The sequence below is a fragment of the Balaenoptera ricei genome, chromosome 14 (genome assembly GCF_028023285.1).
Source record: "Balaenoptera ricei isolate mBalRic1 chromosome 14, mBalRic1.hap2, whole genome shotgun sequence".
NCBI classification, from domain to species: Eukaryota; Metazoa; Chordata; class Mammalia; order Artiodactyla; family Balaenopteridae; genus Balaenoptera; species Balaenoptera ricei.
In genome coordinates this window covers 15,505,081-15,525,280 of record NC_082652.1, presented here as the reverse complement: position 1 = coordinate 15,525,280, position 20,200 = coordinate 15,505,081, and the positions used below count along the sequence as shown (strand labels likewise).

The 20,200-nt window shown below is 50.8% G+C and overlaps 1 protein-coding gene across 2 annotated transcripts in view; it reads left to right on the top strand.

Annotated features, from left to right (window-relative positions):
* Positions 1–2,233: 2,233 nt before the first annotated feature.
* SLC8B1 (solute carrier family 8 member B1) overlaps positions 2,234–20,200 on the top strand; it is a 30,877-nt gene continuing 12,910 nt past the window's right edge. The window contains exons 1-12 of one of the 2 annotated variants that reach the window (XM_059895297.1): positions 2,234–2,416; positions 2,810–2,964; positions 3,899–4,136; positions 13,206–13,358; positions 13,448–13,500; positions 13,650–13,708; positions 13,841–13,945; positions 14,027–14,194; positions 15,164–15,262; positions 17,991–18,050; positions 18,277–18,407; positions 19,906–20,047. In XM_059895297.1, coding sequence (XP_059751280.1) covers positions 3,981–4,136; positions 13,206–13,358; positions 13,448–13,500; positions 13,650–13,708; positions 13,841–13,945; positions 14,027–14,194; positions 15,164–15,262; positions 17,991–18,050; positions 18,277–18,407; positions 19,906–20,047 — 1,126 coding nt within the window. In that variant the 5' untranslated portion in view covers positions 2,234–2,416; positions 2,810–2,964; positions 3,899–3,980. Of the gene's footprint in view, positions 2,417–2,809; positions 2,965–3,898; positions 4,137–13,205; positions 13,359–13,447; positions 13,501–13,649; positions 13,709–13,840; positions 13,946–14,026; positions 14,195–15,163; positions 15,272–17,990; positions 18,051–18,276; positions 18,408–19,905; positions 20,048–20,200 lie in introns of both variants that reach the window. The other variant, XM_059895296.1, reaches the window with a different exon arrangement.

Below are 20,200 nucleotides of genomic sequence, written 5' to 3'. Positions count from 1 at the left end.
AATGTATTTATTATGTGTATTATATATAAATACTATCTTATAGAGGATACATTATATACATTATATGTGTGAATATATATGTATATAAAACAAAGTTATACACTTATAGTGATGGAGTGATTTACACAGTCAGCAGGTTGATGGTGATTTCAGGGACCCCTAAGGTACTGATAGCTCTGTTTTTTAACCTCAATGGAGGGCATTTGTTTGTCCATTTTATTATTTTTAAGTTGTAAAGAAAAAATGTTGCCTGTCATTCCAGTTCTACAAGGATCAAGTCATCAGCTGCTATAGCTGCCCTCCTCCAGTATACCCTGAGGGGAATTCAGGATGGAGAAAAACAGGAGGAAGTATTCTGTGTTTTGGATATATGGCCTCTAGATGGTCAACATGCATATCTAGGGAAGGATTTCAATGACCCCAGATTCTTGCATCTTCCCATCCATAGAAAAGCACTAAAATCATTAACTTGAGATGTCTGCTTTTCTGTGATGAGCAGTAATCTTTTACCGAGATGTATGCTTGACTATATTTATTTCCCAGCCAAAAAATTTATATATATACTGGCTTCTCCCTGACCTCTTTGGAGCAGTTCCTCTGAGCTATCTGAGATGCTGTCTCTCTGACTATAGTCCTCAGTAAGGTCCCAATAAAACCAAGACTCAACTGTTGTGCATTTTTTTCAGTTGACACCACCCAGGCCGTGGGCCTTCTGAATAGGGGGGCTGAATGTCAGACAGATCCGGCCTTACCTCTGAGTGATGCAGGGCGCTCAGCCCATGGTGGTGAAGGGGACTCACTTGGGGTCACACAGACCTAGGTGCAAATCTTTGCCACTTCCTGGTGGGTGTCCTGGGGACAGGTCGCTTCATCTCCTTGAACCTCGATTTCCCTTCTCTGTGAAATGGGGATCTCGGTAGCCCTCACCCCACAGGGCTATTAAATGGGACAAGCACGTGGACGCTCACTGTAATCTACACGGCTATATTCTGTAATAATCACTATAATCTGTACGCCGAGATTCCAAAGATATCGTGCTCTGGACCACAGTGTTGGTGGTCACCACAGAGACCACAGGTGTCCTCGCTAGGGTGGGGAACTAGAGTGCTCGGAAGGTAAGGCAGGCGGGGGCTGGCAGGGAGGAGGGTGGAAGGCCACCCAGAGGTGGTAGCATTTGAGCTGGGCCTGGCACATGAGTAATAAGAGTTTGTCAGGTAGAAAAAGGAAGGGCTGGCATCCCAGGCAAGGGGCTCAGAAGGAGCAGCGGTGTGGCCGTGTGTAAGTCCCCCGCTTCCGGGGCTAGAGTGGGAGGGGGTGGAGGTGGGGATAAAAGATGAAGTCGGAAAGGTGCGCTAGGACTGGACACTGAAGGGCCTCGATCGCCCTTCAGAGGGCTCAGAGTTGGGCCTCGGTGCTGAAGGTGATGAGGAAGCAGGACTGACTTTGAGAAAGGGAGGTGGTGGGATTAGATGCGTGCCAACTGTGGAGGTGGGGGCGGGGCTGCTGGAGGAGGAGGAGCGTGACCTCAGCCTCAACATCCCCAGTGCCAGCCTCGGTGCCCTCCCCCACCCCAACAGAAGGAAAGACGGAGACGACCAGAACTTCCCCCGGAGGCTAGGAAACTGGGGAAGGGGGGCTATATCCGTCAGGGTGAGTAGATCGACTAACTCCCCTGTTTTGACCTATTTGCCATCTTCTTTTTTTCTTTTTCAGCCCCACTGCGCGGCTTGCGGGACCGTAATTCCCCAAGCAGGGATCGAACCCGTGCCCCCTGCAGTGGAAGCGCGGAGTCCTAACCACTGGACCGCCGGGGAATTCCCTGCCATATTCTTCTTTTAAAAGCCACCCTGCTAGAGGGAAATGCTGAACCCAGTTAGGAGATCTCTCAAACGGAGGGAGCACAGCCAGAGTTTTTGTGCGTAAGGCGGAGCGTTCCCTGCCTGGGATCTTCTCAAATACTTCTTATCACCACTGATTACCAGAAGCATTTTGACGCCATCTCACCCACCCGTCCCTCGGGAATAGAACCCTCTAGTTTCACCCTACAATGTACCTCTCCGGCCTCCTACTGTTTATACCCACCAGGTTTCACCTCAGCTTCTGCTTTAGCGGCGAAAACAGAACCGACAGACCTCGAGGGAGCCTGTGCCTTTAAGGGAAGAGCCGGGGCGAGCCCTTGGGGGCGTGTCCTCTGGGCGGGGTTGTATAAGGGGCGAGGCCGGCGCGGGGCTAGCCGGGGCCGAGCCAGGGCTGAGCGGCTGGATCAGACTTGGACGCTGCCGCAGGCGGGAACCTCGGGCTCTCGGCGTCAGGAGCAGAAGTTCCGGCGGCTCGGGCCGGCGGGCAGGGACTGGAAAGGCCGCGAAGCCCGGCGGGGTCGAGGTGCGGAGTTTGCAGGTCCGAGGCTCCTCGCAAGGTAAGAGGAACCTCCCCGCCCGCCTGGGCGCCGCGGGAGGACTGGCGCCCGGAGTTCAGCTTCTCAACATCCGCCTGGATTCGGAAACGGAGCACATTGACGTTCCCGCGGTCTGGCACCTAGAAAGTGCAGCCGCAAAAGTGATTGCAGCCCCAATTTCCTGCCCCTGCCCCTTCCTGTCAGGTGTGCAGATCTGAGCGTCTGAACGCCTGACCTCGGACAGGCGCACGTGAAGCGCTCCGTAAATGCTCCCTTGTGAATGAGTGCGAGAAATCGGCGGCCAATAAAGAGGAGACAAGTGCTGATCCTCAAGTGGGGAACACCTGAGGCGCGAGCCCTTATTAAGCCCTTACCGTGTGCTCTGATGCGCCAGCATTTGTCTTCATTTTACAGATGAGGAATCAGAGGCTCAGAGACATGAAGTGACCTCCCCAAGGCCGCACAGCTCGTTAGTGGCTGAGACTGTATTTCAGACCTGGAGTGTTGGGTTCCAAGTCAGTGCCAAGTGCAGTTACAGAGAACAGCAGGAGGGAAGAGCCTGTCAACAGGTGAGGAAAGAGTGCTGAGACAGGCCCTTCTGCCCCCTTTTCTTCCCCCAGAGCCGCCGCCTCCCCCTCCTGCCCCTGCCAGGACATTGAGCAAAGATTTACCAAAAAACGTTGGTAAATCTGGGCTTTGTTGTTTTCTGGGCTTTTCTTTTTCTTTTTCTTTTTAATTAATTAATTAACTTATTTTGGCTGTGTTGGGTCTTCATTTCTGTGCGAGGGCTTTCTTTAGTTGCGGCGGGCGGGGGCCACTCTTCATCGCGGTGCGCGGGCCTCTCACTATCGCGGCCTCTCTTGTTGCGGAGCACAGGCTCCAGACGCGCAGGCTCAGTAGTTGCGGCTCACGGGCCTAGTTGCTCCGCGGCATGTGGCTTCCCAGACGAGGGCTCGAACCCGTGTGTCCTGCATTGGCAGGCAGACTCTCAACCACTGCGCCACCCGGGAAGCCCCTGGGCTTTGCTTTTCTTGAAGGCAAAACAAAATATGGTCAACTACAACATGTGGAAGAGCCAAAGAAGAAAATTAGTGTGCCGGGGACTTTTTTTCTTTCCAGTTTAATTTCTTTGGAAGAAAAACAAAGCTGTTTTTTCCCTGGTGTTGAGGGAAAAAGTCAGATGCTAAAGTCCAGCCCAGCTCTGCAGCTAACAGGCTATGTGACTTTGAGCAATTCACTTCCTCCTGGGCCTTGATTTCCCCATCAGAGGAGTTATCAGCCTAGGTTTCCATGGAAACACTACTGGGGGTTCAGGAAGAAGGGCTATCTAATCTGCATGCTAAATGAGTCAGGTCCATCCGGAATGTGGGCTTCTACCTGGGCTTTCCTTTGGTGTGGGGAGGAGGAGGGGCAGTTCTTCAGCTGAAAAAGTTTTCAGGCCCCTCCTGTTGGGTCCTGCAGTCTTCAGTGACACTGTCCCTCTTTCTCACCCCTACCCTACAGGCCACTAGAGGTGCCAGCTGTTTGGAACTGAAACACTACAGAAGGGGAAGCGGAGAGTGAGGGCTAGGCCCCTTGGGGGCTGATGGCCAGAGGACTGCTGGATCTGTACTGGGTGCTGCGCTGGCTCTGTGTGCTGCTGATGGTGGAGACAGTGTCGGGGGCCGGGGGCCCATCTGCAGGGACCCGCACTAGCTCCCAGTTTCCAGCCTCGGGTGTGAACCAGAGCCCCGTGGTAGACGTGAGTGTCCAGGCAAGAAACTGGCATCAGGTGTGGGTGTATTCATCCAATCAAGTATTTATTGAGCATCTACTGTGTAGCAGGCACTGAGCTAAACCTTGGGATATGCCACGGCACGTATACCGTAGACCAAAATCCCTGCCCTCATGGAGCCAGCATTCTCTTAGGAGGATGGATAAAGAAGTACACATGTAAATTTCAGGTGGTAAGGTGCTACATGCTCAGCAGTTAATAGGATAAAGTGATATTGGGGGGTGGGGGTGGGGGCTGTGAGGGAGAAGGAGTATTTCCAACTGTTTCAGCTTGGGGGATCACAGGTGGCCTCTGTGAGGAAGGGACCTTTGAGCCAAGCCCTGAATGGAGAAAGGAAGCCACTTATACAGACATCAGAAGGAAGAACATTCCAGGTGGAGAGAAAGGCACGTGCAAAGGCCCTGAAGCAGGGACAAACTTAGTCGGTTTCTGGAGCTGTGAGGAGTCCAGAGTGGCTGGAACAGGGTGAGTGAGGGGGAGAGTGTTAAGGATGGGGATGGAGATGTAGTGGTGGTCAGATTACAAAAGGCCTTATAGGCTGAGGCTAGGAGGTGGGATTTGTTTTATGACAGTGGGGACCCAGTGGAAGGTTTTAAGCAGGGGGATGTCAAGATCTGATTTATTTCTTCAAGGGCTGTCTCTGGCTTCTCTGGGGAGAGTGGATTGAGAGGGTTGAGGGTGGCAGTGGGGAGACCAGTGGGAAGCCTCCTGCAGCTCGCCAGGTGATGGTGGTAGTGGGAGATAGGAAAGAAGTGGTGGGATTTGGAGGAAGTATTGGAGGCACAACAATCAGGGTATGCTGATGGCTTAGATGGAGGGGCATGGTGGTGGAAGAAAGAGAGGTGTCAAGGATGGCTCCAGATTTCTGCCCTTAGCAGTGGGGGGGTGGAGGAGGATGGTAGTGCCACTGACTTGTGTGCACAGAGGGAGAAGCAGTGGGGACGCTTGGTGAGAGCAAGGAGGCTTCCTCCCGAGGCAGGGAGGTTTGGGCCGTTGAGACAGGCCAAACGGAACTTGCATCATTCTGTTCTGATGTGTGTAAGGGGAAGAGAGGTCACAGTGGATCCAGAGTGAAAATCTGAAGGCAGGAGACTGCTCAAGATGACCCCCTGCTGCAGGGGGCTGGAGTTCTCTCCTTGTATTCTCTTCGGTGAGAGAACAAACAAGTAACAAACTCCTTCCCACTTGAACTGACAGCTGAGAGTGCTTAGCGCCCACACCAACTTTCTGGGGCTGCAGAGTACCTTCATGCCCATCGTTCGAGGCAGACAGACAGGTAATTATGCCTATTTTACAGATGGGCAAGTGATTTGTGGTTACTGTGGTTATAAAATTGACTGCTGCCTCTTGGGGGCAGGAAAACGGGAGTTAACTGTGGCTTGTGTCAGATAATCTCTGAGTTATTGAGCACTTAGGCCAGCAATGTGCCTAGCTCATCAAGTCCTGTACCCAAACCCCTGAGATGAGTATGATTATCTCTGTGCTATAGGTGAGGACGCTGAGGTTCAGGGAGGGGAAGTTGGCCACGAGGGAAGTAGCAGTGCCAGGATGTGAACTCGTGGCTGCCTCATGCTGAATCCAGACCCTTCCCCTCTGGTTCACTTGCCTCCCAGGACTGACACAGTTGACTGCCTTCCTGGAAGTCCCGCCAGCCTCTGGCCAGCTACTGTCTGGCCAGCTTGCAGGCTGGGAAAGGCCACCCACTCCTCACCTAGGTCCTTTTGCATAGTCATTCGTTCAACAAATATTTATTGAGCACCTATTACGTGCCAGGAGCAGTGCCACATGTGGGGGTAATTCAGGGAGCAGATAAGCTTGGTTCCTGCCCTCATGGAGCTTATACTGTAGTGGGGGACACAGATGAGAAACAAGTCAACAGGTAAATCCACAGGATTTCACTGGGTGATGAGGAGAACAAAACAGGGTGGGATGTGATGGAGTGAGATGGAGCTGGGTAGCCGCTTTGCCTCGGGCTGTCAGGGAAGGCTTCTCCGAGGACAGAGACCTGAAGCTTTGCAAAGATCTGGGGGAACAGCAAGTGCAAAGGCCCTGAGGCAAGAGCAGAGTGATGTGTCACAAACAAACTTTGAGAGGCCTCTGCAACAGTGAGCTAGGGGGTGAGGGGTGAGAGAGGAGACAGGAGAGGTAATGAAGGCCAGATCGCCTGGGGCTGTGTGGACCACTGTGCAAAGTTGGCCCGTTCCTAGGGGTAAGATGGGAGCCATGGTAGGATTTAGAACACAGGAGGAACGTGATCTGATTTCAGTTTTTACAAGGATCCCATTGGCTGCTGTGGGAGAATCAACTGTAAGGGCGGAGGCAGAGAGCAGGCTGGCAAAGCGATCCGGTGAGATGGTAGTAGCAGCTTTGGGAAGGGGTCCAAATTAAGATTTTTGGAGGGGAAGTAGAAGACAAGGTTCTGCTGGGCCACCAGTGCCCCATGCCCTAAGCCCAGGCTGGCCCAAGTGTGGTCTCAGAGGGCCAGGGACAGGCATCAGACCACCAGGGCCCAGTGGTTCCAGGGCACTCCTTTCGGGAAAGAGGAGGGTCTGGAAAAAAATCTCCACTTAGGACAGATCTGACCGAGGCTGGACATTTAGGGCTGACCCTTGGGGGGTGGAGGTGCCCAAGCTAACAGGTGCAGGGAGCTCTTTATCTCTAGTCTCAATTTTCCCCTCTGGAAAAAAGAGTCATCAAAGCTCATTTTACTGAGCACTGACTGTGTACCAGGCACTGTTCTAAGCACATGGATTAACTCATTTAATCCTTCATTTCAGGAGTCGGCAAACTTCAGCCCACAGGTCAAGTCAGGTCCACTGCTGGGTTTCGTAGTCCAGGAGCTGAGAATGGGTTTTATATTTTCAAATGGTTGAAAAAATTTTTTAAAAGAACACTATTAAGTGACACATGAAAACTGTGTGAAATTTGAACCTCAGTGTCCATAAGTCCAGTTTTATTGGAATACAGTTATGCTGTTTATTATTGCATATGATACTTTCACGTGACAAAGCAGAGTGGAATGGTTTCAACAGAGACTGTCTGGCCTGCAGAGGGGAAAATATTTAGCCTTTTATAGAAAGAGTTTGCCGACCCCTGCCTCATTTTATAAAGGAGGGAACTGGGGCACAGAGAAGTTACGTGAGTTGTCCAAAGTCACACAGCTGTGAGTAGGGAAGCAGAATTTGATCCCAGGCTGCATGGTTCCAGAGCCCTGTCCTCATAAGCACTGTACCACCCAGCCTTGCTGAGCAGTTGTCACAAGGCCATGGGGCCTTTGGGAAATGGCAGTGTTCATTTTCTGCTCCTGGGTTGGTGTCCTGGTGAGAGTCCTGTGATTTTTCCACCCCTTTGAAAACTTGCCCTATTGGGGTCCAGCTGCAGGGTTGGGAAAATAGGAGGAGGTGTAGCTACAGGACGTAGGAGAGTGGAGTTGTAGCCCCAGGTCACATCTACAGTGCCTCTTTGGGGGGCTGATCAAATGGGGTTAAGGATGTGAGAAGTCTTTGAGAGTACTTTAGTGTCTGCAGTTAACTGACTCTAGATGAGTGTTTGAGTTTCCTGTTGCTGCTGTAACAAATTATTACAAACGTAGTGGCTTAAAACAGCACACATTTGTTATCTGGAGGTCAAAAGCCCAAAATGAGTTTCACTGGACTAAAATCAAGGTGTGGGCAGGACCATGTTCCTTCTGGAGGCTCCAGGGGAAAGTCCATTGCCTTGCCTTTTCCAGCTTCTAGAAGCTTCCTGCATTCCTTCCTTAGTTTGTGGCCCCTTCCTTCATCTTCAAAGCCACCAGCCTAGCATCTCTCTCAGTCTCTCTCTCTCTGACTCTCTGGCCTATGCTTCCATCACATCTCTTTCTGTGACTCCAACACTCCCACCTCCCTCTTAAAAAAACCCTTGTGATTACATTTAAAGGCCCCCAGATAATTCTGGACAATCCCCCCACCTCAAGACCCTCAATTTAATCACCCCTGCCAGAGTCCCTTTTGCCATGTAAGGTCGCATATTCACAGACTCTGAGGATTAAGACCTGGACATCTTTGGGGACCACTATTCAGCCAGGGAGGATGAACCAGGAGCTTGTGACTCCACATGTCCCTCCCAGCCCCCTCGTCCCCTAAGCCATCCCCGTACTGCCCATGCACCTGCACAAGGAGGTGCCATTGGCTGCAAGTAGGGAAAACCTGAGCCTTTTTTTTTTTAATCCTACTATAGTTTAATTAATGGTATTGTACCAATGTTAATTTCTTAGTTTTTAAAAATATTATTATTTATTTATTTTTGGCTGCATTGGGTCTTCGTTGCTGTGCGGGCTTTCTCTAGTTGCGGCGAGCGAGGGCTACTCTTCGTTGCAGTGCGCGGGCTTCTCATTGTGGTGGCTTCTCTTGTTGCAGAGCACAGGCTCTAGGCACACAGGCTTCAGTAGTTATGGCACACGGGCTCAGTAGTTGTGGCTCGCGGGCTCTAGAGCACAGGCTCAGTAGTTGTGGCTCGCGGGCTCTAGAGCTCAGTAGTTGTGGCACACGGGCCTAGTTGCTCTGCAGCATGTGGGATCTTCCCGCACCAAGGCTCGAACCTGTGTCCCCTGCATTGGCAGGCGGATTCTTAACCACTGCACCACCAGGGAAGCCCCCAAGCCTTTCTTGTTGGGCCCCAACTAACAAAATGGAAACGATTTAAAATTGTCCCCTTAATATTGGAGTTGTTTAATTGTTTGACTTCTTAATGGAGCCAGCGTGGACTTTGATAGTGTGCATTCTGATATTCAATAATAGAGTGTGGAGAAGCACTTAACAAAACATATGTGGCACCAAGATGCCAGTGGCCAGAGTGGGTTTGATGAACACCGCTCTGTAGGTGAGGAAAACAAGGCCCAGACCCCTTAAAGGGGCTGCTGAAGGTCACCCAGCCAGCTGGTGGCAAAGCTGGGTCTCGACCCAGGGCTGCTTTTCCTCTCAGCTGACCCTGTCTCCCATACCAGTCTTACTGGTATAGGATTGAAAACTAACGGCCCACGGGCTCGTCTAGCTGCTGTGGTTTTGGTTTTGGTTTTGGATTCAGTTTTTTGGGCAGTGTGGGGAGGGGTTTTCTTTCATTTTGTAACTTGGATGCCTTTCAGCAGGGCATGCACCCTCCAGCTCACCACCATTGCCAGCAGCCGCGGTGGTTTTAGACATTTATATAATCTGCCTGGCCCCCAAGGCATTGAGTTTGCAACCCTTTCCTGTCCAGCCTGGCCCTTGAAACTTGTTCACAGAGGGGAAAATATTTGACCCTCTCTGGATTCCCTGGGTGTCCTTAGTGATTCAGGGAAGAGGATGAGAAGAGAATGAGATGATCTGAAAAGTCACCCACCCCAGACTCAGAGCAATGCTGCTTTAACTCTACCACCCCTGGGCAGAGCTGGGTTCAGGTCCTGATGGGCTTCGAGGGAGGGGATGGCCAGCTTGGGGCGCGGGGGCAGGTAGGCTGCAGAGAAATGCGATTCTGGAGGCCAGATTTGGGGGACCCGCCTTGCTGACTCACTCTGCTGTCAGGGAGATGGAGACGAGCTGGGCTGGGAGCATCTCCCTGCATCCTCCCTGGCTGACCCTGAAGACCAGGAGGTGGGGAAGAAGCCAGGAAGAGGAGGCTGCCCTTGCCCAGTTGAGCTGTTTCCCCAAGAGCTTCAGCTAGTAACTTTCAGGCAGAGCTGAGTTTGAAACCAGCTAGCAGTGGTAGGCTGTGTGCCCTGGGGCAAGTCACTTTGCCTCTCTGTACCTCGGTTTTCTCATCTGTGAAGTGGAAACAATTGTACCAACCTCCTAGGTCTGTTTTGAAGACTGAGTTGGGGTCCAGCACAATGTGTGGCCAAACAATTATGAGGCCATACTGTGTGCAAGACTTTGGTGGGAGAGACAGACATTAAAACAAGTCTGTGATCCTACAAATAACTGGGGATTTCAAAACACGAGAAGTGCTTTGTAAAAGAAGACCGAGGGTGATGGGAGCTTATAACTGGAGGATCTGCCCTACGCTGGGGGGTGATCAGGGAAGGCTTCCTGGAAGAAGCGTCTAAGAATTGGAGGATGAAAGAGTGGTGTTCTTTTGAGGGAGGTGTACCAGGCAGAAGGAACAGTGCATGAAATAGGTACGGTGGGTCAGTGTGGCGTCTGTAGAGAGCCAGTAAGCAAGGGATGAGGAGATGACCTGAGGGCTCAGGGACAAGAAATCTCATCTCCAGTTTGGCATTGGTGGGAGTTCAGAGAAGGCTTGTGGAGGGGGTGGAACTATGATTTGACAGAGCTTTTTTAAAAAAAAAAAAAAAAAAATTATAATACAGTATACATAACCTAAGATTCACCATCTTAACCATTTTTAAGTGTACAGTTCAGTGGCATTAAAAACATTTACACTGTGCAACCATCACCACCATCCACCTCCAGAACTTTCTCATCTTGCAAAACTGAAACTCTCCTTATTAAACAACTCCCCATTTCCCCCTCCCCCGAGCCCCTGGCAGCCACCATTCTGCTTTCTGTCTCTGTGAGTTTGACTATCCAGTTACCTCACATAAGTAGAATTACATATACGGCATTTGTTTTTTTGCAACTGGCTTATTTCACGTAGCATGATGTCTTCAAGTCTCATCCATGTTGTGGCCTGCGTCAGGATTTTCTTCCCTTTTAAGGCTGAATAACGTTCCATCGTGTGGATATGCCACGTTTTGCTTATCCATTCATCCACTGATGGACGCTTGGGTTGCTTCTAAACCTTTTGACTACTGTGACTCACGCTGCCATGAATATGGGTGTGCAAATGTCTTTTTGAGACCTGACTTTCAATTCTTTTTGACATATACCCAGAAGAAGATTTGCTGGATCATATGGTAATTCTGGGTTTTTTTCCAGTTTTATTGAGATACAGTTGACCTACAGCACTGTATATAAGTTTAAGGTGTACAGCATAATGATTTGACTTAACATATATTGTGAAATGATGCCATCATCTCACAGAGACAGAAAAGAAAGGTTTTTTTTTTTCCTTGTGATGAGAACTCTTAGGAAATACTTTAACAACTTTCATGTATACCATACAGCAGTGTTAACTATAATTATCACCTTGTACATTACATCCCTGGTACTGGTTATTGTATTTTTAATTTTGGGGGGGAACTGCCATGGCTGTTTTCCACAGCAGCTGCACCATTTTTACACCCGCAACAGTTGCACAAGGGTTCCAATTTCTCCCCATCCTCCCTAACACTAGTTATTTTCTGGTTTTGTTCATTTGGTTTGTGTAGTAGCCATCCTAATGGGTGTGAGGTGGTATTGACAAAGCTTTTGAACATAAAGTTTGAGAAGGGGGAGCTTCTAGGCAATGCCTAAGCAAATGCATAACCTCACAAAGGCCTAATATCCATTATATAAAGAGCTTCTATAAATCAATAAGAAGAAGCAAACAATTGAAAAAACTAGCAGTTTAAAGAAGGAATACAAATGGCCATTAACACACGAAAAGAGCACTTCACCGTCCTCTGGGACTTGCAGCTTAACAACAGGGAGATTCCTACTACATTGGCTGGAACCAGACGTATGGCAGCCATCCTAACCCTAACCCGGTAGGGGTGCAAGTGTAAACTCCTTTCCCATTGCTGGTGGGAGTGTGTCTAAGTAGAGCTTTAGGGAGGGTCTTTTGGCAAAATCCATCAAATGTTTAAGATGTTTCTCCCTCTGCAACAGACACTATCAGGGCCCTGCCCATATCCTTTGGACTCTACCATTTTGGTGGGCTTCTGTGGACTTCGAGTTCCCAGCATCTTTTTTCAGAACCACCCATAAGCATGGTAGGCCAGAAGTGCTGGGGACCTAGCACCTCCCTCCCTGGCAGTGCTCACTTGATGACTGATAGGAGTTGGTGTATAAATACCCCAGCTCCCTTGCCCTTGGGATTACCAGCCCATGGTGGGAATGATCTCAACCAGCCTTCACTGGTTGCATTTCCGTCCCTGAGTGAGTCTCTTCTCCCTCTCGGTGCTTGTGTTCTATACACCTCCCAAATATTCTGCTTACTTAGACATCCTTGTCTCTGGGTCGCTTCTGGAGGAACTCAGACTGGGTTACTCTCTGACTCAGCACTTTCACTTCTAGAATTCTCTCTGACAGAATAGTCTCACATGTACTCAGAGTCATGTGCAAGAGAGTTGATTTTGGTAATAATGAAAAAGTAGACACACTCAACTGCCCATCAGTAGGGAAACGTTACCTCTACTGTGTATCATCCATGATGTGAAATCCTAAGACTCTACAGTGGCGGTGGGTGGGTGGGGGGGGGGGCGCGAGGGTGGTAATGGTTAAGGACAGGGATTCTAGAGCCTCAAACTGCCTGGGTTCCAACCCTGTCTCTACCACTGAGTGGGCCCTGGGGTATTGTCTTAGTCTCCTTATCTGTATAATGGGCTGGATAATAGTACCTTCCTCATAAGATCATAGTGCAGATTAATTGAGGTACATTTTAAGCTCTTAGCACTGTACCTGGCATATAGAAATCCCTCAGAACGTTTTGACTTTTATCATCCTCTTCATCATGATGTGCATCAATATATCAATACATGGCACATACGTGAAGTGGTAAAAGTTAAGTTGCAGAAACGAGCTTCAGGATAGACTCATTTCTATGAAATAAACTGTATACTAGGATGTATATACAAATAATCATTAAACTGAGAAATGTCTGTAAGGGTCTGCTTCAAACTGATCATGGTAGGACATCTGGAGAGAGGCGGGATTATGGAGGGCAGGGATGAGAAGGGAGAATTTAGAAATCTTTATGTATTGTTTCTTTTTGTTTCGTTTTAAATACACCTATTCAGGACTTACTTGGGTTAGTTTCAAACACAAGTTTATTTTTAAAAATTAAAGTGTGTGGCTGGCACCTGGAGGCCCTTGGAGGCTTAGAGACCAGGATGAAGGAGGTTATCTTCACTACTTAGGTGGGGCTGGTCCAGTCAACCACAGGGTGTCGGGCCCTGATGTCCCGCCTCCCTTCCCACAGTGTCGAGAAGTGTGTGGCCTGAATGCCTCTAACCGCTGTGACTTCGTCCGCTCCAACCCTGACTGCCGCAGTGAAGGGGGCTACCTGGACTACCTCGAAGGCATCTTCTGCCACTTCCCACCCGACCTCCTCCCTCTGGCCGTCACTCTCTACGTGAGGCCCCGCTCCGGGGAGCTGGTGAGAGGGGCTGGTGGCCCCGGCGGGACTTAATGCTCTTTTCCCTCTCCGGCCCCACAACCCAGGCTTTTTGGCTGCTCTACCTGTTTCTGATTCTGGGAGTTACGGCTGCAAAGTTGTGAGTTTGGCCTTGGGCTCATATCCACCTTATGGATAGGAAAATGGAATCCCAGGAGGTTGACATTGGGGTGACCCTGGGCTTGGGGGAAGGATGGGGGCAGGAGCCACTCATTGTGGAAACACTCACTGTTTGCCTTTTCTCCATAGTTTCTGCCCTAACTTGTCAGCCATTTCGACCACACTCAAGCTTTCCCACAATGTGGCAGTATCCTTTGTCCCGGAGGGATGGAGGGCAGTTAGGGCGGGTGGCTGGGAGACAGGGTGGCAGCTCATGGCCAGGAAAGGCCTGGGCAGGCTGGAGCCCCTGCACTGAGGCCCCTTGACACGCTTCCCCCATGGCGTCACCTTCCTGGCGTTTGGGAACGGGGCACCGGATATCTTCAGCGCCCTGGTGGCCTTCTCAGATCCGCGCACAGCCGGCCTGGCCTTTGGGGCGCTGTTTGGTACGAGAGGCCCCGGCTAGGGTGGGGTGGGGCAGCAGGAGGGGGCGCAGGGTAGACCAAGCTTGGCATCCTCTCCTCCAGGTGCGGGCGTGCTGGTTACCACCGTGGTGGCCGGTGGCATCGCCATCCTGCACCCCTTCACGGTGGCCTCGAGGCCCTTCCTCAGGGACATCATTTTCTACATGGGGGCCGTGTTCCTGATCTTCACCGCACTCTACCGCGGCCGGGTCACGCTGGCATGGGCCCTGGGTGAGCAGCCACAGGACCAGGGCGGGGTCATCCCAGGGCTGATGGGTGGGAGGCGCGGGGGGACGGGAGGGAGTGGTCAGCAGGGCACAGAGTCGCCTTTGGTTCCAAATGTTGGAAACCCTACTCAAGGTGGCTTGAGTGAAAAAAGGGGACTCGTGGTTCGGATAACCAAAGAGGGCAGGGCAGAGTCGGGGTGATGTTCTGAATTTTCACAATTTCAAATTTTAACAAGCAGTACAGCCAGCCTGCTGATTGTGGCCGTCAGGGTCCCGGCAGCATATCCATTGCATCCAGATGGTTCAAATGACATGAATGGCGGGACAATTTACAGAGGGTTAAGGAAGCCAACAAGGGGTGCTGAGATGCAGAGACACCAGGGACCAGCAACAGTGGGAGCCCCTGAAGGGGCAGAGGATGGGGGGCCAGGAGCCTGCTGGGGGCTACAGGCCCAGACCTGGGACCACCCAACATGAGTGACAGTTACGGAGGGTCACAGTCTCTGCCAGAGACAGGGCACCACAGCAGGGAGGGAGCCCGGAAGAAGTGCCCCAGACCCTCCCCTACTGCCTTCTGTTTTGCTGTCAGGGCTGCATGGGTGGGCCCAGGGCAGCCAGAGTTCAGGGGATGCAGTCTGCAGGGCTCAGCCTCCCAGGCCACAGAGCAGGACACCGACCCTTCGCACTTGAATTGTGTCCTAGAGGCCACTGTCTATACCAGGCGTTACACCCACCGTTGACTGCCAGATCGGTGGTGGGGAGGCAGGGGGTGGAGTTGGTAGGAAGGGAAGATGGGCCAAGGAGGGCAGGGGAGGGGGCGGGGCTCCAGGAAATGGCCATTTGCCTACTGGTGCTGGGCTGGACTTACACAGATAGCCACCGCCACCAGGCGCCAGTGACAGAACTGTCAGCTCTTATTCTCTGGGCCCTGTGGCCAGGATGCCACTTGGTGACAGCATGCCCTTGTCTGCAGGTTACCTGGGCTTCTACGTGTTCTACGTGGTCACTGTGGTTCTCTGCACCTGGATCTACCAGTGGCAGCAGAGGAGATCCTTGGTCTGCTCCATGCCAGGTACTCCAGGTGAGGTCTGAGTGGAGCCCCCAAGGGAGGACCAGTGGGCCTGGCGCCCTCCTTGCCCTTCACTGCTGCCTTGTGTCTCTTGAGGCCTTTGCCAGTGCCCATCTCCTACTTTTTCTACTCATTCTACCAGGGTCCCACCTCTGCGCTTTTGCTTGTGCTGGTGAAGCCTCCTCATCACCTGCTTGTCCAAGTTCACTAGTTCTTCATGCTGCTGCCTGTTGCCAGGGCACATCTTCCTAAGAGCTGTCACCGCTCGCGTCCAGGAATGCGCCCCCTACTGTCGGGGTAAAATCCAGATGCTTCCATATATGCAAATACTTGCACACACATATCCGCAAACACACACATCCACAAATACATATACAACATGCACATACACAACATATACATATATAAATACACATGCACAAACACATACACAACCCACACATATATACAAATACGTGCATAGCACACACATATACAATATACATACATACATGCTACATACATGTACACAAGTACATGCACAACACACATACATACTCAAATACATGTACCACACACATGCAAATACATGCGCACACATATCCACAAACACACACATCTACACCACAAATACATATACTATACAAATATACACACACAAATACATATATACAAATACATATATGGCATACACAACACACATAAATACACATGCACAAATACATATACACATAGTCCACACATGTACACAAGTTCATATATAAACATGCACACACATATACAAAGACAACACACATATACAAACATATACACAGCACATACATACAACACACAAATACAAAATACACATATATACAATTTATTGAGTAAATTATCAATAATTGTCAGTAATTATTAAATTATCAAATTCATTCTTTTCAGTAAGACTGTAAGGTAGGACCTATTGTATGATCGTCTTTTTGCGTGAGGAAACAGACTCAGGGAAGTCGAATTCTTCCCAGGCCATAGGTACTGGAGAGAGGCAGAGCCAGGACTTGACCCTGGTTCCCCAGACCCCAAAAGCCATCCCCCTACCCACAATGCTAGAGACCACAACTGGGAACCTACAGACCACCTCTTCTGTACAGAAGTGTTGTTTTTTTGTGGTGTGACCAGTGTGTTCTTTTAAAAAACATTAGGCCAAGATTTAAAATGAAAAGATTTTGTTTTAATTTTTTAAATATTTATTTATTTATTTATTTTATTTTGGCTGTGCTGGCTCTTGGATGCGGCATGCGGGCTTCTTAGCTGCGGCACGCGAACTCTTAGTTGCGGCACGCAAACTCTTAGTTGCGGCATGCGAACTCTTAGTTGCGGCATGCGGGATCTAGTTCCCAGACCAGGGATCGAACCTGGGGCCCCTGCATTGGGAGCGTGGAGTCTTAACCACTGGACCACCAGGGAAGTCCCTAAAATGAAAAGACTTGATATAAATTGTGACTTCTCTTGAAACATGAGACCATCTGGTCCTCCATCCCTGCCTGGCACAATGACTAGAGCTGAATGGGGCTTCCCCCTTAGGACAAGGTGTGGGTCCCCAGTTTGCCCCAGTCCCCACCACTCTCTGTCGTCAGCCCCAACACGTGGAGGTGGGTTGGTTGCAGACCTGATTGGAAAACCAGAATTCCGCCACCCAGCCTGTTTCACTTGGTCCCATGACGTGCTTGGTCCCCTTCAGCGTGTGAGCCTGAGAACCTTGCACTTGATCTGCTGCCATTTGTGCTGGGCCTCAGCTTTCTTCTCCAGACTCATTTCATACCCCAAACTCCATGCCCCAGCTGTGCAGGGCTACCCCCGCGTCCCTGAACACGCTATGCTCCATCTGGCTGTCTCTGGGCCTTTGCGTGTGCTGTCCCCTCTCCCTGGTGTGCCCTTCTTCTGAAAGACTTAAGGACTCAGCCTGGAGGGAGCTCTGCAGAGACCCCCAGGTGTCCCTTCTGGGCTTGTACAGCTTCCAGACTCTCCCCAGCACAGCCTTTATCTCTCCATTCTGTTATTAATTTGCTTGTATTTCCGTCTATTGGACTGTGAGCTTCCAGAGGGCCAGAGTCTATCTCATTACCTCTCAAATCCCTGGGGCCCTGACACAGGTGCTGGTGACTCCTCCTACAGGAAGTCTACCATGATTTTTCCTCTTCTCCCCTCTTTATCAACTGAGCCTTCAGAGTTCAGCACATATTACCCTGTGCTGTCTTTTAAACCCATCATAGGCCTCCAGGCTGGAACAGAAGGGGAAAAGAGGCCTGGAGAAGGGCCCAAAGTCACACAGAGGCAGAATCAGGACTAGCAGTCCTCACTTGAGAAAGGCCATTTTCCTTTTAGGAAGCCCTTCTTTACAGGGCTTAGTCCTCTAATCATTCCCAAGGACTCCCGAGAAAAGTTTCAACTGGAAAAGAAACATATGATGGGTTCCAAATTCTGAAAGGTACAAAATTGAAGTCAGTAGATGTTTCAATTATGTCTTCAAACACCCTTATTAAATTTAGCATTATGGCTGCATCATTACATTTGAAACTGTTTTGTGAGTTAGACTTCCTCAATCTGTAAGAATTCCTGAGTGTGCAGGGTGATTGCTGAGAAATCCAAAATACAGAGGGCCTGGACACTTGCACCCTGAAAACTGTCCTGTCCCAGAGGTGCTCTACCCTAGAACAGTGGTGGGAGGGTCTGGGCGCCCCAGCTGGCTCATGGGAAACTCCCCTCTCTCCTACAGAGATACTCTCAGGTTCCGAGGAGGATCAGGTGTCTTCTAATACCAACAGCTATGACTACGGTGAGTCCAGTGCCCTGTGCCTGGCTGGGATGGAGAGGTGGGGAGATGGGGCCATCCAGGTCCCACCTCGGCTAAGCTCTGGGCCGGGTTTGCCTGCACCCTGGCCAGGCCCTGGGCTTTTCCTTCTTCCCAATGGTGGGGGGGACTGGTGGGAGGGGGAGGGAAGAGGGTTTCCCGGAGGCTGAGCCAGCCATGGACAGCTGCCCTTCCCACCTTGCACCCCCAGGTGAGGAGTACCGGCCGCTGCTCTTCTACCAGGAGGCCACGGCTCAGATCCTGTTGCAGGCCCTCAACCCCCTGGATTACAGGAAGTGGAGGACCAAGTCGGTGTACTGGAGGGTCCTCAAGGTGTTCAAGGTAAGGGGGGACTCTGAGCCAGGCTCCTGGCTTCATGACAGCACAGGAGAGTGGCCCCTCAACCTTCTCCAGAGCAATGAGGGGAGGGTCGGGCTCTGCTGAGGACTTGATGGGGAAATAGATGAGCTGGGACTTGATGGGGAAACTGAGTCATGGAGCATAGCTAGGGCTCTGCCCCCCATGGAGGAATGAGAGCATCTTCTCAGGGACAGAGAGAGAGGAGATGGGGACCCCTCCTGACCAGGTGAGGGCAGGGAACTGGGACGGGGAGGGAGTGGGTCATAGTGAGTCCAAATGAGGCCGAGACTGCTCTCCTCTGATCCCCACTGCTTCCCTGAGCTAAATGTCTCCTGAGGTCTCGATGTGGGCAGGGGTATCCAGGCTGGTTTACGTGAGGCACAACTGCAGCTGCCTTCCACCACCCAGACCAAAAAAGTCAGGGGTCTCACCTCACAGCCCTCCAATGTGGATACCTCTTAGGCCTTCTCAGACCCAGGGGGTAGATAATGAACTATATTTATACCCCACAGTGGCTCTGGCTACATCATGACCTTGGGCAAGTCACTTCATCTCTCTGAGCTGCAGTTTTTTCTCCACTGAAAAATGGGGATAATGACAGTACCTTTCTTCTGGAGGGGTTGTATTAGTAAGTTATTGCTGCAGCAGTGCTGTGTAACAAACAACCCCCCAACATCTCATTAACTTATGATGACAATATTTATTCTTGTTCAAGAGCCTATAAGTCATCTAGGGTGCCTCTGGTTGGTGGTTCAGGTCTGCCCCCCCATCTCATTCTGGGGCCAGTGGGAGTGTGCTCTTTTCTTGGCAGAAGAGACCAAGGCAAACTCTCCAAGCACGTTTTATGCCTCTGTTCACATCACATTCACCAACAGCCCATTGGCCAAAGCAAGCGACATGGCCAAGTTCAACATCAGTGGGACAGGGAAATATGTTCTGCAGACTCTAGTCATTTGACAAAGTGTGGGAATGTTTAATTCTGTTACAGGAAGGGACTGAAGAGTTGGGAACCGTATCCAGCCTACTACAGTGATTGTGACAATTTAATGAACTAATATATGTAAAGGGCTGGCTCTGGTGCTTAGCATATAGTAAGCACTCCGTAAGTGTTGTCAGTGGTTTAGTTACTGGCTAAAAACACAAGGTGTGGGGTTAGTCAGAGCTGCCCCTCTATCCTGGTTTCATATACCCTTCTGTGTGGCTTTGGCAAAGTTTCTTAACCTCTCTGAGCCTCAGTTTCTTTATCTGAAAGGTAGGAAAATTAGACTTCCTATTCACAGCGTTGTCAGGATTAGCAGTTGGGGCGCTGTACTAGCCCTCGGTGTGTGGCAACGTGTTGCAGCAGCAGTAGGAGGCTAATCCAGGCACTTGGGGTCCTGCACACAGTGGGTGCTCTATTAGCAACAGCCTTGTTCTTGAGTAACTGAGCTGAGGGTGGGGCAGCCGAGCACAGGCCTCCCTGGCTTCCCACACTTGGCAGCTACCCGTGGAGTTCCTGCTGCTCCTCACCGTCCCCGTCATGGACCCCGACAAGGAGGATGGGAACTGGAAACGGCCCCTCAACTGCCTGCACCTGGTCATCAGCCCCCTGTTCTTGGTCCTGACCCTGCAGTCGGGGGCCTGTGAGTATCCCCTCCCCCAGGCCAGCCCACCTCCCTCTTCCCCATATTCCCGAGTTTTCTTCTCAGCCACACCAGGGGACCCTGGGCCAGAGGGGCAATCCTGGACATACAGCCGGTGTTTAATGTGTGCTTGTGCCATGAAGGACACCAGCC